General features: G+C 34.8%; 2 protein-coding genes across 2 annotated transcripts; both read right to left on the reverse strand.

The window, feature by feature from the left end:
• Positions 1-1256: 1256 nt before the first annotated feature.
• LOC137028038 (proline rich transmembrane protein 1B-like) lies at positions 1257-4177 on the reverse strand. Its single transcript, XM_067396748.1, has 2 exons — positions 3721-4177; positions 1257-1858 (listed from the first exon to the last, which is right to left on the reverse strand). The coding sequence occupies exons 1-2, from the start codon at positions 4051-4053 to the stop codon at positions 1700-1702; spliced, it is 492 nt and encodes a 163-aa protein (XP_067252849.1). The 5' UTR covers positions 4054-4177; the 3' UTR covers positions 1257-1699.
• A 3346-nt stretch (positions 4178-7523) lies between these two features.
• LOC137029516 (proline rich transmembrane protein 1B-like) lies at positions 7524-10410 on the reverse strand. The gene is made up of 2 exons (XM_067399123.1): positions 10093-10410; positions 7524-7664 (listed from the first exon to the last, which is right to left on the reverse strand). Exons 1-2 carry the CDS (start codon positions 10408-10410, stop codon positions 7524-7526), a joined length of 459 nt encoding a protein of 152 aa, XP_067255224.1.
• Between the last annotated feature and the right edge of the window lie 3156 nt (positions 10411-13566).

Here is a 13566-nt window from a genome sequence, read left to right on the forward strand (position 1 = left end):
TGTCAATAAATTACTTCTATTTAAAGGTGCCATAGAATTGAAAATTGAATTTACCTCGGCATAGTTGAATAACAAGAGTTCAGTACATGGAAATGACATACATTGAGTCTCAAACTCCATTGTTTCCTCCTTCTTATATAAATCTCATTTGTTTAAAATGACGCAACAGTCGGGATCATTAATATGTACGCCCCCAATATTTGCATATGTCAGCCCATGTTCAAGAAATTAGACAAGGGCAGGCAGTAATAACGTTTGGATGTGCACAGCTGAATCATCAGACTAGGTAAGCAAGCAAGAACAACAGCGAAAAATGGCAGATGGAGCAATAATAACTGACATGATCCATGATATCATGATATTTTTAGTGATATTTGTAAATTGTCTTTCTAAATATTTTGTTAGCATTTGCTAATGTACTGTTAAATGTGGTTAAAGTTACCATCGTTTCTTACTGTATTCCTGGAGACGAGACTGTCGCTATTTTAATTTTTAAACACTTGCAGTCTGTATAATTCATAAACACAACTTCATTCTTTATAAATCTCTCCAACAGTGTGTAATGTTAGCTTTACCCACGGAGCACTATCAAATTCATTCAGAATCAAATGTAAACATCCAAATAAATACTATACTTACATGTTCTGATGACGAACACTTTGTAAAGATCCATTTTGAAAGTTATATTAGCTGTTAACTTTGTGTGTTGTTGTTAAATTAGTGTGATCTTTGTTTATGTAATGTATTATAGAGTTGCAAGCTCGGGGGCGGAGAGCTCGAGGATTTTAAAGGGGAAGCACGCTGAATCGGCGCATTTATAATGATGACCCAAAATAGGCAGTTAAAAAAATGTATTAAAAAAAATCTATGGGGTATTTTGAGCTGAAACTTTACAGACACATTCAGGGGACACCTTAGACTTATATTCTTATATTACATCTTGTGAAAAAGCATTCTATGGCACCTTTAAATGTTTTGGTTCAGCATACTTACCTATTGATCAAAAATTGCCTTGAACTTACACCAGAAAATGTATTTATTTTGTTTTATTTAGTAACTTTTAGGAGGGTGTACTCATTTTTGCTACACATCATTTTATCACCTTGATAAGAAAATTTTATTTTTCTGAATAATTTTGACATGCTTCTTTGGTAATTGATTAAGCATAGTTGCTGGAACATCATATCGAACCCTAACATGCCTTCTAAGTAAGTGAGTAATTGCTGACTTTCAGAAGTTTCAGAGGGGGTGTACTCCTTTATTCTGTGCACTATAGATAGATAGATAGATAGATAGATAGATTTCTGTTATTGATAACTCAAAGTTTTATGATACAACATTAAAACAAGGAGAAAAACAAATATTTTAATTGATGATACGTTTACAGTCAAAGCTTTCATTTTCATTGTTTTAAAAATACAATAATGAACTTTTAAAAAGCATATTGTGTTCAGTTATGTAAATAATAATAAGGCACACATGTTAGTTACATGAAACATACTGAATCATTCCTCTCTGGCCCTATAGATGGAGCTCCTTACACATTTAGAGTCTTACAGCTCTCATATCAATAACTTGAGCAACACTAAAACATTTAAAAGCAGACTACGAAAGCATTGTGTGTTAATGTTTGTACAACCCTCATCATCTATAACTTTCAGGTGTCCTACCATGATATTTCTGACACTTATGGTCTATATCAGTGAGAGTTAACTTCATTGACAAAATTAATGATACGGATGACTGTGATCAACCAGATGAAGAGGCCAAGACCAACACTGACATGGTTAAGGATGCGAGCCATTCTGGAGTTTCTGCTTGCTATTGGTTGGTGTCCAAACATGTTAGCATCTCGAGTCTGTGAAAGTAAATTACAATAATATTACAAATCTTTGTATATTCTTAAATGACATGCATAAAATCAAATGAAATCAAATCAAAGGGCTTCACAGGTCAGAATATAAATAAACACAATAAGAATACACAAAAAGCAATTTATATATTTGATTTAAAGTGGCTGTCAAAAAATAACAAAACACAAAATCACAGAGTCCTTAAACATCAGTTATTGAAGATGCATTATAGAATTCCCAATAGTTTTTGCTATTTGTCAAATCTGTTTTTAAAGTTACTACAAGGGTACAGGGTAAGATGTAATAAATAAAAGAAAAGAATGAAAGGCTTCCAGCAGGCCATCAGACCAAAAGGACCAAAGAAAACACAATAAATAAGGTAAATTTATTGTAAATCACAGAAGAAAAACAACAATAAATAAGGTGGTATTTTTCGTCTGAGAGATCAAAGGCCCAAAATAAGAAACAAAACCAATCTAATAAAATAAAACAGCAATGTAAATAACCTATCACAAAGAAAAGAAAAATAAATGGATCATTGATTGATAAGGTTTTTAATAGTGTAAAAAAACATAATGGAGATATGATTCATTTTGAAGTTTTATTAAGTGTTACCAATGAGATTATGTGGGTTTTTATAATCAATTAACACTGCTTTTGTAATTTTTTACAATATGGACAAAGTTTGTCACGAAAAAAGTCATTCGGTTTAACCAAATATGAGCAAGTGTAAACATTAATTTTTCAGAATGACATCAATGAAATACATTTTTCCGGACATTCTTTCTCATAACAAAGCAACAACTTCTACACATAATTTTAATACCATTTTGAACTATGTCGATGTATGATGTTATAAAATCATGCCAGAATAAAAAAATATATACATTTTTTACATTTTAAGATTTTAATCACAAACGAAATGGCTGTATTGGCCTTTAGACGGTTAAACTGTATGACCTTTTGACACATCAGAATCTTTAAAATACCGTTATATGTGGCAAAATATAATTAAAACATTTTGGATTCATTAAAAGAGATCTAGTTGTACTACCTTACATGCTTTGGATGCCATAACTTTGTTTTTTATTATTATTAAGGCCTTTGGACAAAAAAATTACCCATCACGCACGCCATTGACCCTCACAATCAACCTTACCTAACTACACTTACAAAAATAATAATATAAATGAGATTCAAACAAAAGGGCAGGTCTCTCTTACATTATAAACACATTCTAAAGGAAACATGCGATCAAAAGAAATGCTCAAAACACGAAGAACACATTTTGGTTCGGTGGCTGGCAGGAAGTCTTCAGTCTTCAGCCTCGTCCTGCAGTCACCCAACCCGTTACATATTGTTCTTATTGAGCCAGACAACTTTCTAATTTACAGTCATTAGCTCTGACCCAGAGGAAGGATGAAATTTTAATCAGAGGTCCAAACAATGTCACAACCTAAATTTTGATTCAAATGGCAAACTTGAAAACAAGATTTGAATTCATCCTTGTTCCATGACGTTAAATGATCATTAAAAGTGCATTCTGTAAACAATAAACACTAATTTCTGAATATTTAAGTCATTCTTTGCATATATAAATGCTGGAATATGAACCTTGGTAAATATTGTAGTACAACCTCTCTTGTCTGTTTCAGTTCCACATTGATTCTTTTAGACATGAACTGTAATCCTTTGAAGTCTTGTTTAACCCTTAATATAAAGTGATTTTAATGGAGAAGCTCTATAAAAATATTTATGTCCTATATTATTTTAAAGTAAAGGTTAAGTGACTTATTTAGTTTGAAAACTAGACCTATCATTTGTAAATATGCTAAGCGAGGTGAGACGTGTATGAACCTAAACTTACTGTGATGGAGTAAACAAGAGCAGCCGATCCCAGAGGTAAGCAGCAGCACAGCATGGTAAAGATGGAATAGCACAGGTGATCTGGCAATGGATTATCCAGTGGAGTGAAGGACACATTAACTGGAGGCTGCACAGTGACCACAGTCTGCCCTGTATATGACCCTTGGATGTGCCGGCCAGGTGCTGCCGAAGCTCCATACTGCTGGGCAGGTCGACCTGAAGTGTTGGGATAGATCTCAGAGGGAGGGAATCCATGACTGGAGTACTCTGGAGGATCCTGCTGCAGTGGAAGTAAAGGCTGCAATCCTTCTGTTGGAGACTTTTTGGGATCCATGTTTCTTGCTTCTTTATTTCCTGCACTCCTGAAGGGATAAGAAAGATCTGTACGTCTGTCTCCTGTGTGAAGCAGCTGAAGACTGATCTGCTGATGCAGTTTCCTGATTTGGTGACTGGTTGTGTTGTGCTGTAGGAGGAGGAGTGACAAGAATTGTGGCGCAGATTTACTGTTTACTGTTACTTCTCCAGCTTGACTGCAGCAAATTTCTGTCTTATTCGGTTTTGTAGTATATTTGTTACAACAGAGACACCGGAAGCAGAGATAAAAGCAGTTGGGTAGTTTATTGAGACAATCAGCAGAGCAAACAGGTAAGTGAATGGTGATATGGAAGGTCTTGGAGATGAATGAGAGGTAATACTGTCCTTTTCTTTGTGTTGCAGGTGATGGTGGAAGGAGACGTTGGAGATGGCAGACAGGAACACTCACACACACAAGCAGGTAGGAACACGAGGAGTACTGGAGACAATGGAGACGAAGGAGATGATGAAGACAGGTACATATCGTTTTGAGAGTCCTTGAGGTAAGTGTACAACGGGGTGTATCACAAACGAGACCGGACAATGTGTGTGTGTGAGTGTGGGGTTCTTATAGTGTGACTGATGACTGTGGTGATGAGCTTCAGGTGACAGTGATTAGAATTCCGGTGATTGAGTGCGTGGGTAAGGGAGTGAGGTGGAACCTGACGTGTCTGTGACAATATTAGGTTTTGAACTTAAGTTTAACAGTTTTGAAAAGTGTAAACAAGTGCAAATTTTCCTGTAGGAATGTGAGAAAAGAATTCATGTAATTTGTAGAAATTTTACTTTTTTTTCATTGAAAGCTGTAGTGATTAAATGTTTTGTGACAAAGTGATCCAACATAAACTGCATTTGTGCTCACTATGTGAAGAATTTTGAAAAAGTGACCTATTGATTCAGAAATTGGTGGCAATAGTAATAAATAAATAAATAAATCAAAAGAAGAAAAAGTGTAGTTCCCTCATTCCTCCTGTCTGCATTCAATATCTGTACCCACAATGATTTAAAAATAAAAATGTTTGTATTGGTTTTTTAGGGTATTTGACAAACACTTTCACTTTTATTGTTGTAGGTTGAGTATTGGGAGCACTAACATCCTTTGTGGTGTTTTTGGTCGTTGTGCTTGTCTGACAAATTTCACTTCTCATAAATTCTCAGGTACTGTAGGTGTTAACTGTCAGACGCATCACTTCCTGCACAAATGTGGTAAAAAACCTTGGTTGCACAACTTGGCTAAGGGTTATAGCCTAACACTTTTGCTAAAATGTAATAACATCCCTGCATTCATTCAGTTAAATTCTATGTGTGTTTCTTCAAAGATCCTCAATCTTGAAAACACAACACATATATGCATAGAACAGCCTATAGTACAGGATTTAGATGAACAGTTTAGCAGGCCAATCAGGGGAGGCAAGAGAGAGAAGAAAGTGGAGTTTGCCCCCTGTGAGGAACCCCCCATGTGCCATTACTACGGTGGCTGAGAGAGCTCAACGCGCTGCAATTGAAGAAAATACACACAAATAGAAAAAACACATTAAGAAAACATCTTCATCAGTTTGACATCTCATGTGCTGCAAATACTCACAACCCAACCAAATACAGAAGCTCACTGCAAATACTCACAACGCACATACAATCAGGATGTTAAAAAAAACACAAAAAAAACACACCTATTAGGTTATGACAACAGTAGACATTAAGCAATAAGTGTTCCCAGCAAGGTTGTGTTGTCAAACTGAAGAATTTGTTTTCTTAATTTGCTGGTGTTTTTTTTTATTTGCATGTGTTTTCTTCAGTTCATTTATTTAATCAGAAATACAGTAAAACAGTAATATTGTGAAATATTATTACCATATAAAAGAACAATTTTTATTTGAATATATTTTAAAATGTAATTTATTCCTGTGATCAAAGCTGAATTTTCAGCATCATTTCTCCAGTCTTCAGGGTCACAGAAATCTCATTCTGATATGCTGATTTGCTGCTCACGTATTCTTCATATTATTATTATCAATGTTGAAAACAGCTGTGCTGCTTAACATGTTTGCATAAAAGACTTTCGCTCAAAATCATTAAAACACTGTAATGTTTCCAGACTTTTGACAGGTATGTTAATTAAATACAACAATGAATAATTCATAATTCATATTTTTTTTCCTAAATATATAGTGTCTTTCAACAATGTGGATCTTGATTTTTGTGGATCTTTGTACCTTGTTTCCATAGTTACCCTCATTTGTTTCCATGACTAGGCTACTATTCACCTACACCTGTCCCTCATCATCAGCCCCTTGTTAGCTTTTGTGTGTTCCTTGGCTGCGTTCCAGTTCGGTTTTTAAATGCCCTTCCCTCGCTAACTTCACTCGGTCTTGTTGACTCGGATGTACGTCATTACTTACGTTGCACGATTGCCCACTTCTGGCGGAACCTTTGTATGGGCTGAACTGGAACGTCCTAAGCCCTTGATCACTTGGAATCCGCAATGGAGCTGTTTTATTATTCATTTTTTCCCCTTACAAAATTGTTTAATACAGCATTCTATATGTATATATGTGTGTTTTAAATGTTTAAAAATAATTAATATCATAGAGTTGTTTGTGGTGGGGTAAATTAAACGCGATATGCGGTGACGTCACAATCGTGTTGCATTGTGGGTTATGGAGCTGCCTGAAGTGTACATATGAAGTAGACTCGCTCCCTCGTTCAAAATCGAGGGAGCGAGGGTCTGTCCATATAAACTTCCCTCGTCCACTTCACGAAGTGGAACGCACTTCAAAATGGCGGCAGGGATTCCCCCGAGGGGAAGTGTTTAGGGAAGTTCGCGAGTGCGTGTCTAAAACCGAACTGGAACGCAGCCCAAGTCTAGTCTTGTTCTTACATGGATGTTATGTTTGGTGCACTCATTCTCTTCCTGGATCTCATGTTTGATTAGCTTATGTTTATAAAACTCACCGCATTTTGATCCAGCTCTCCTTTGTTTTTGTATTACATGTGTCTTTGTAAAAATTGTGCACATGCATGTATGTAAAAAAACAAAACAAACAAACAAAAGAAAAACAGCACAGCTGCACACAAGATATTTAAGATAAGCAAAAGTCTAAAAAAAAAAAAAAAACACAATTAAAGAAAAAAATATTGAAAATGGATTGTCAATTGGTTGGTCTTACAGACTCATGACAGACTCATTTGCACTGAGAATATATTCCTGTTATTAATGAAAATGTAATTCAATAATTAAGAAAATACAAGACAACGTACTGTGTTTTCATGATAAAAAAGTTAGCTGGCCAGTCAAAGCTTTCAATGTTTTAAACATAATAATAATCATAAACATAATTATCAGCATGTTTTAAGTGTAATGATACATTGATCAGATAACGTTTAAAATTCAGAGAACCAAATCTGTTTGTAATCTGCATCCACACATGACAGCTCTAACAGCTGTTATCTCTAAATCTTCACAAACTGTAAGATAATAAACACTACAAGGAAGACAAGCCCAACAGCAAGGGCGACATGATTCAGGGTGCGTGCCGTTTTGGAGTTCTTCTCTGCTAATGCTCGCTGTCCTGAGAAGTTGGCATTTCGAGTCTGTGAAAACAAGTGTGAAAGATAATGTTAACCGTTTCTGTTTTCATTCTGAATTTCTCTGAGCTAATGGCACATGGGGGAATTCTCAAATGAGGAGCAAACTCATAGTTCGGCATATAATGTTTAATTTCCATTTGATGAAAGGTTCCAATGTTAAAGATGTATAAAACTTTAAAAAGCAACCAAAATTATATTTTTAATGTTTATTTATTAAAGGTAGAGTAGGCAATTTCGGAGAGGCTAGCAATAGCAAGCTAGCTCTGAAGGCATGAGATCCCACCTTCCCTTCAGAGTTGGGGTTCAGCCTTTGATTATTTCAAAAGATTAATTCATTTTCACCAAAATGATTCGTTCACATTCGTTCACTGATTTGTTCAGTGACCATTTCTTCATATTACATAAATATGCTAGCAGGTGGCAAAAAATAAGTTGCGTCCCAAATGACGCACTACTATGCACCTATACACTATGTACATGTGCACTATGCACTCATCCATGTAGTGCGTGAATTGTATATGGTTATTTTGTCAATTAACAATGGAGTCCGATCCTCCCTTCCCCTCCAATATGTAATTAAAGCTGTGACAGTTGAGTGCACGAAGTGTCCAACATTCCACACTTCGTTTTTTCCATTAATTTAGTGCATCATCCGGGTATTTAAAGTGTACTTTTTCTTTTTGGAATTTTCTGTGTGAACGCACTACTCACACTATTTATACTTAAAAACGTCATAGAATAGTGCACAAGTATGCGAATTGGGACGCACCTATAGTGTCTTATGTGTTATGTCTTAATTTTACGAACTTAGTTACTTGTAACAAAAAAAACTTTTTATTTAAATGTGTGACTAATCTTGACCCAACTCATTAAAGAAACAAAATACGTTTAAATAAGTGGTTTAGATTAAGATTAATACTTCTTGAGTTACAGGCATGCACAAGAAGTGCTTTTTGCCATTTTTGAACTGTCACTTGTCATGGCCAGCTCATTCTTGACCATCCAATTTAACAGTGACGTCACATCCAGACGCCACACTGCCACCACCAGGTGAAAAAGACAGGGTCATAAAACACTGTTGGCATATAATGAAACAAAGATAGCTAAAGTCTACAGATTTTACAAATGACCTACCGATTTCTAAAATCATGTCCTAAAAGTCTTTTGATTGACCCAACCGGCAAAAAAAAAAAAAAAAAAAATCTGACTGTGAGCACACTAAAATGGATATGCAGCTGTATCTTTGCAAACATTTTGTGTATATGTCATAATCATAGGCATGACTTGAGGGTGCATTCATCACAGCGCCACCTCCTGCTCAAAAGGTATAAATTATGTTATTATATTATAAATGCTTTAACTGATGTCATCTAAACAGCTTTTTGCTAACCTCATGATCATAGATGTCCACAAATATATTTTCTTTTCTGCCCTTATTCGGCTTGACCCCGTAATTGCTGCTTGCAGCTATATTTGTATTTATGTTTTGCCATTTTTGAACTTTCGCTTGTCATGGCCAGCTCGTTCTTGACCATCCAATTTAACAGTAACGTCACATCCAGACGCCACACTGCCACCACCAGGCGAAGAAGAAAAAGACAGGGTCATAAAACACTGTTGGCATATAATGAAACAAAGATAGCTAAAGTCAAATGACCTACCGATCTCTGTGTAAAAATAAAATAATGATGCTGCTATCTTTCTAAAGTCATTTTTACACCCTTCTAATCTGGCTCCAAATCTCAGTTGAAAATTGTGATTTTGACCCTCCTCTACAAAATAGTGGAAACAGTAAATATTCATCTCTGACATTTAATATTTTGGCTTTATTTAGCAAAAAATTGCTTATGAATTTTGAATGTCCTAAAATCATGTCCTAAAAGTTCTTAAAAGACTTTTGATAGACCCAACCGTTTTTTTATACTGTGGCAAAAAAAATCTGACTGTGAGCACACTAAAATGGATATGCAGCTGTATCTTTGCAAAAATTTTGTGTATATGTCATAATCATAGGCATGACTAGAGGGTGCATTCATCACAGCACCACCTCCTGCTGAAAAGTTATAAATTATGTTATTATATTATAAATGCTTTAACTGATTAAAGCTTTTTGCTAACCTCATGATCATAGATGTCCACAAATATATTTTCTTTTCTGCCCTTATTCGGCTTGACCCCGTAATTGCTGCTTGCAGCTATATTTGTATTTGTTTGACCTTCTACAGAAAAAAAATATTAACAAAATTAAAAAAATTTGAGCCAGGGAAGTTTCCAAAATTTGGTTAATTTGACATGGAATGACCCCAAAATATTTTGACTTCTTTGTCACATTAACCTATGCAATTTTATGTTTAATTATGCTTATATAAATATTAAAGAAATGAAAGAAATAGTTTACAAATAAAAGGAAAGTACATGGACTAATACTTACAGACCATGAGAAAACCAGTGCAGCGAAGCCCAGAAATAAGCAGCAGCAGAACATGGTAAAGATGGAATAGCACAGGTAATCTGGCTCTGGATTGGCCAGTGGAGCAGCGGTCACAAAAACTGCTGGCTGCACGGTGACCACGGATTGCCCTGGATATTGCCCTTGGACATAGGGGCCCTGGGGGACTGGCTGGCTTGGAAAGGAGGTCGGGTATCCAGCAGGATTGTCCTGGTATGCTGGTGGTGGTGATGTAGGCTGCAGCATCCCTGATTTCTCAGATGAATTCCAGGCACTTGGGGGCTGATTGCTGGGATCCATTTTTCTGATTATTGGCTTTTGATGTGAATTGTAATTTCATTTGCCTTGTGCTCTGCAGAGACGTATGTATTGCTGTTCTCTGGTTCAGACTCTCATATACCTTGGCGATGAAGGCAGCAGCAAATGGGAGGTGAGTTATAGGTTGTAGAGGAGTGACAAGAACTTTGGCACTGTTCCCATCATGAAAAGCATATCTGAAACTAATTTACTGAACTAAACTTTTTTTCTTTTATACAAAATATATATTTTACAAAATAATTTGGACACTAAAATTGCTAGAGAAATCAAAGCCATGTGTCTAACTAAGTTGTGTTCAAAAGTTGATATCACAAAAATTGAGTCTGCTAAAAGGATTTAAAGCATCGTTTCCAGGGTAAGGCAGTGTCCGATTTCAATTTCGATGTTTTCACTGGATTAATTTTGAGTGTTTATGCTTTCAAATGATAATAAGCTTGCCTACTGGAACATTGACAGTTAGGCTGTGACCAAAACTATATTTGAAATATTTAATTTGTATGTTCTCACAACACAGTGCGTGCCATCAATCAGTGTTGTCATGATGTCATTTTTCTGCATGCATGAAAAATTAGATTAATACTGACTCATTCCCTATAGATGCTCACTGTGAATTCTGCTTTGTTTCAGTTGTCTTTATGGTTATATTTAAGGACACCTTCTGGTTTAAAGTCTCTGACAATTATGGAGATCTCTGTTATCCAGCATGGATGATAATAAAGATAATGATGAAGCCTAAGACTAACATGGTTAAAAGTGCTATTCTGCAGTTTGTCTATGCTGTTCATTGGCCTGGAGATGTTGGAAATGAATGTTTTGAGGTTACAACAGTCTCTACATAGCTCATGCAAAAACACATGTCTGGAACATCTTATCTCTAACCTCAAAACACAATCTGCAGTCAGCAATGATGTAAAAGGATGAGTGCTATTAAATGCTGAATTGATATTAAAGTGATAATACGACTCACTAACAAAATGTCCACCTAGTGTCTAGCAAGAGGAATAATTTCAGATTTTTCCTTGATTTAATTGATTAAAACTAAAGAAACTAAAAAAGTTAAATTAAACAATTTAAATAATTTAAATGATCTCATTAATATTCCTAATCTATCCATAAACAATTATTTACACTGCGCTACACCAAAAATACCTTCATTCATGATATTTACTCATTCACACAGCTGCTGAGTTATAAACTCATTGCCTTGGACAAAGGTGATGGCATTCAGTTGCACCAAACTTTCTCACTAACAAACGATTCTCACCTTTTTTATGGGAACAGGAACTACATAAATACCCAGGCAGGTAGTATATTGTTCCACAGTCATACAAGCTGTGAATATACAGATAGAGGAACTTTGAATCCATTTTGAGATAGAGTATATCAACCTTTTTAACTTTTTTTTATTTTTTTTTATCTCACTCTTCACCAGGGGTTAAATCATGCCTGTGGCTGGAAAATTCAACCTACAGCTCTGGATGACCTATTCATGCTGTATTAGCATTGGGTTGTGGATTATATTCATAGAATTTAATTGTATTATTAATATAGACATGTATTAAATATTAATAGCTATTAATAGACTATGAATGAATGAATGAATGAATGAATGAGGCGTTTATACAGTATAGTGCTTTAATATGTTGTACACCCAAAGTGCTTTACAGTCATATCAGGGGACTCTCTGATATTACTGTGGTTATCATGATAATTTTACTAAGAATTCTAACTCAGTAAGAATATTTAAATTTAACCATTATTGCTTGTGTTAATGAAATTTATATTATATATATATTTCATGTATTTATTATAGTACTTATACCACACGTTTATCAAACGTGTCCACAATATTGAATCTGGCCTCCTTTGGACACCCCTGGACTAATGGATGGAGCAAATGTCGATTTGGGGAGTTGACTCCATCGACACTAATGTGGAAGTCAGAAATCAGAGTTGACTCTGATAAACATATTGAATAACATATTCAAATAAATAAATAAATAAATAGAACAACAAAAACATTACAGTTAACTGAAAATATAAGAATTAAAATTAGTATCTCAACAATATACGGTTAATTGTATTTTAGGGTGAACTAGGCCCTATGCTTTTAAATACTGATGGATGGTTGGATAAAAATAAAATGAAATAAAAATAGTAGAAAGTGTAAACGTGGAAAACAGATTATACTTGTACTTTTAAAAGTTTGATCAAATACGACATCAGACTCATAATGGTAAATACAGTTCTGTTATTGATTACTCAGTTTTATGAGGTAACATTAAGACAAGAAGGCAAACAAATGCTTTAATTGCTGATACATTCACAGTCAAAGCTTTCAATGTTTTAAAAATACAATAAAAAACACGTGTTTTAATTATGTAAATAATAATAAGGCAGATGTGTCAGCTGCATGAAACATACTGAATCATTCCTCACTGGCCCTAGATGGAGCTCCTTACGCATTAGTGCCTGATTTCACAGATAATACTTAAGCCTAGTCCAGAATAAAATGAATGTTTGAGCTGTATTAACTGAAAGTAACCTGCGCACTGACATCTTAAAATATGTATATACTTATATATATATTGCCACACAATTTTTGAAACCTGACACTCAAACAGCAGAATCACACTCAAATCTGCAAAACCATACACTAATTCTTGGCCTTTGACTCAGTTTTCAATTTCATAAAACAAATTTTTTTTTTTTTTTTAAAACACAACACACAATTTTCTATGTAACACAAAAATCTACCAGGAAGTAAACATTGTTGATGTATTTCTTTTCTTTAATACTGTGTAATACTGTATTCACAACCGCAAATGCTTACAGTAAAAAATAAATAGTTTGGTTTCAATCTTTCGTGTTTATACTGAATTTTTCAACATCTTTCTGCCAATTACTTTCAATCTTGTACAGAAATGTTCATGGGCTCATGAAAGAAGAGCTCTATAGGTTTTGAATAACTGTGTGTATATGATATATCCAAAAATAGAATATTATGGTAAAGGTGTTTGCAACGTATGACAAATGTTTCAAAACAGTGCTTCATTTTGTGAGGCAATTTCCATTTTCCCGGATTTGTGTGTAAAGTTTTGAAAAAACAGGCAAAGTTTTGAAAATATGTGTAAGCAG

The sequence above is a fragment of the Chanodichthys erythropterus genome, chromosome 2 (genome assembly GCF_024489055.1).
Source record: "Chanodichthys erythropterus isolate Z2021 chromosome 2, ASM2448905v1, whole genome shotgun sequence".
In the NCBI taxonomy this organism is placed as follows: Eukaryota; Metazoa; Chordata; class Actinopteri; order Cypriniformes; family Xenocyprididae; genus Chanodichthys; species Chanodichthys erythropterus.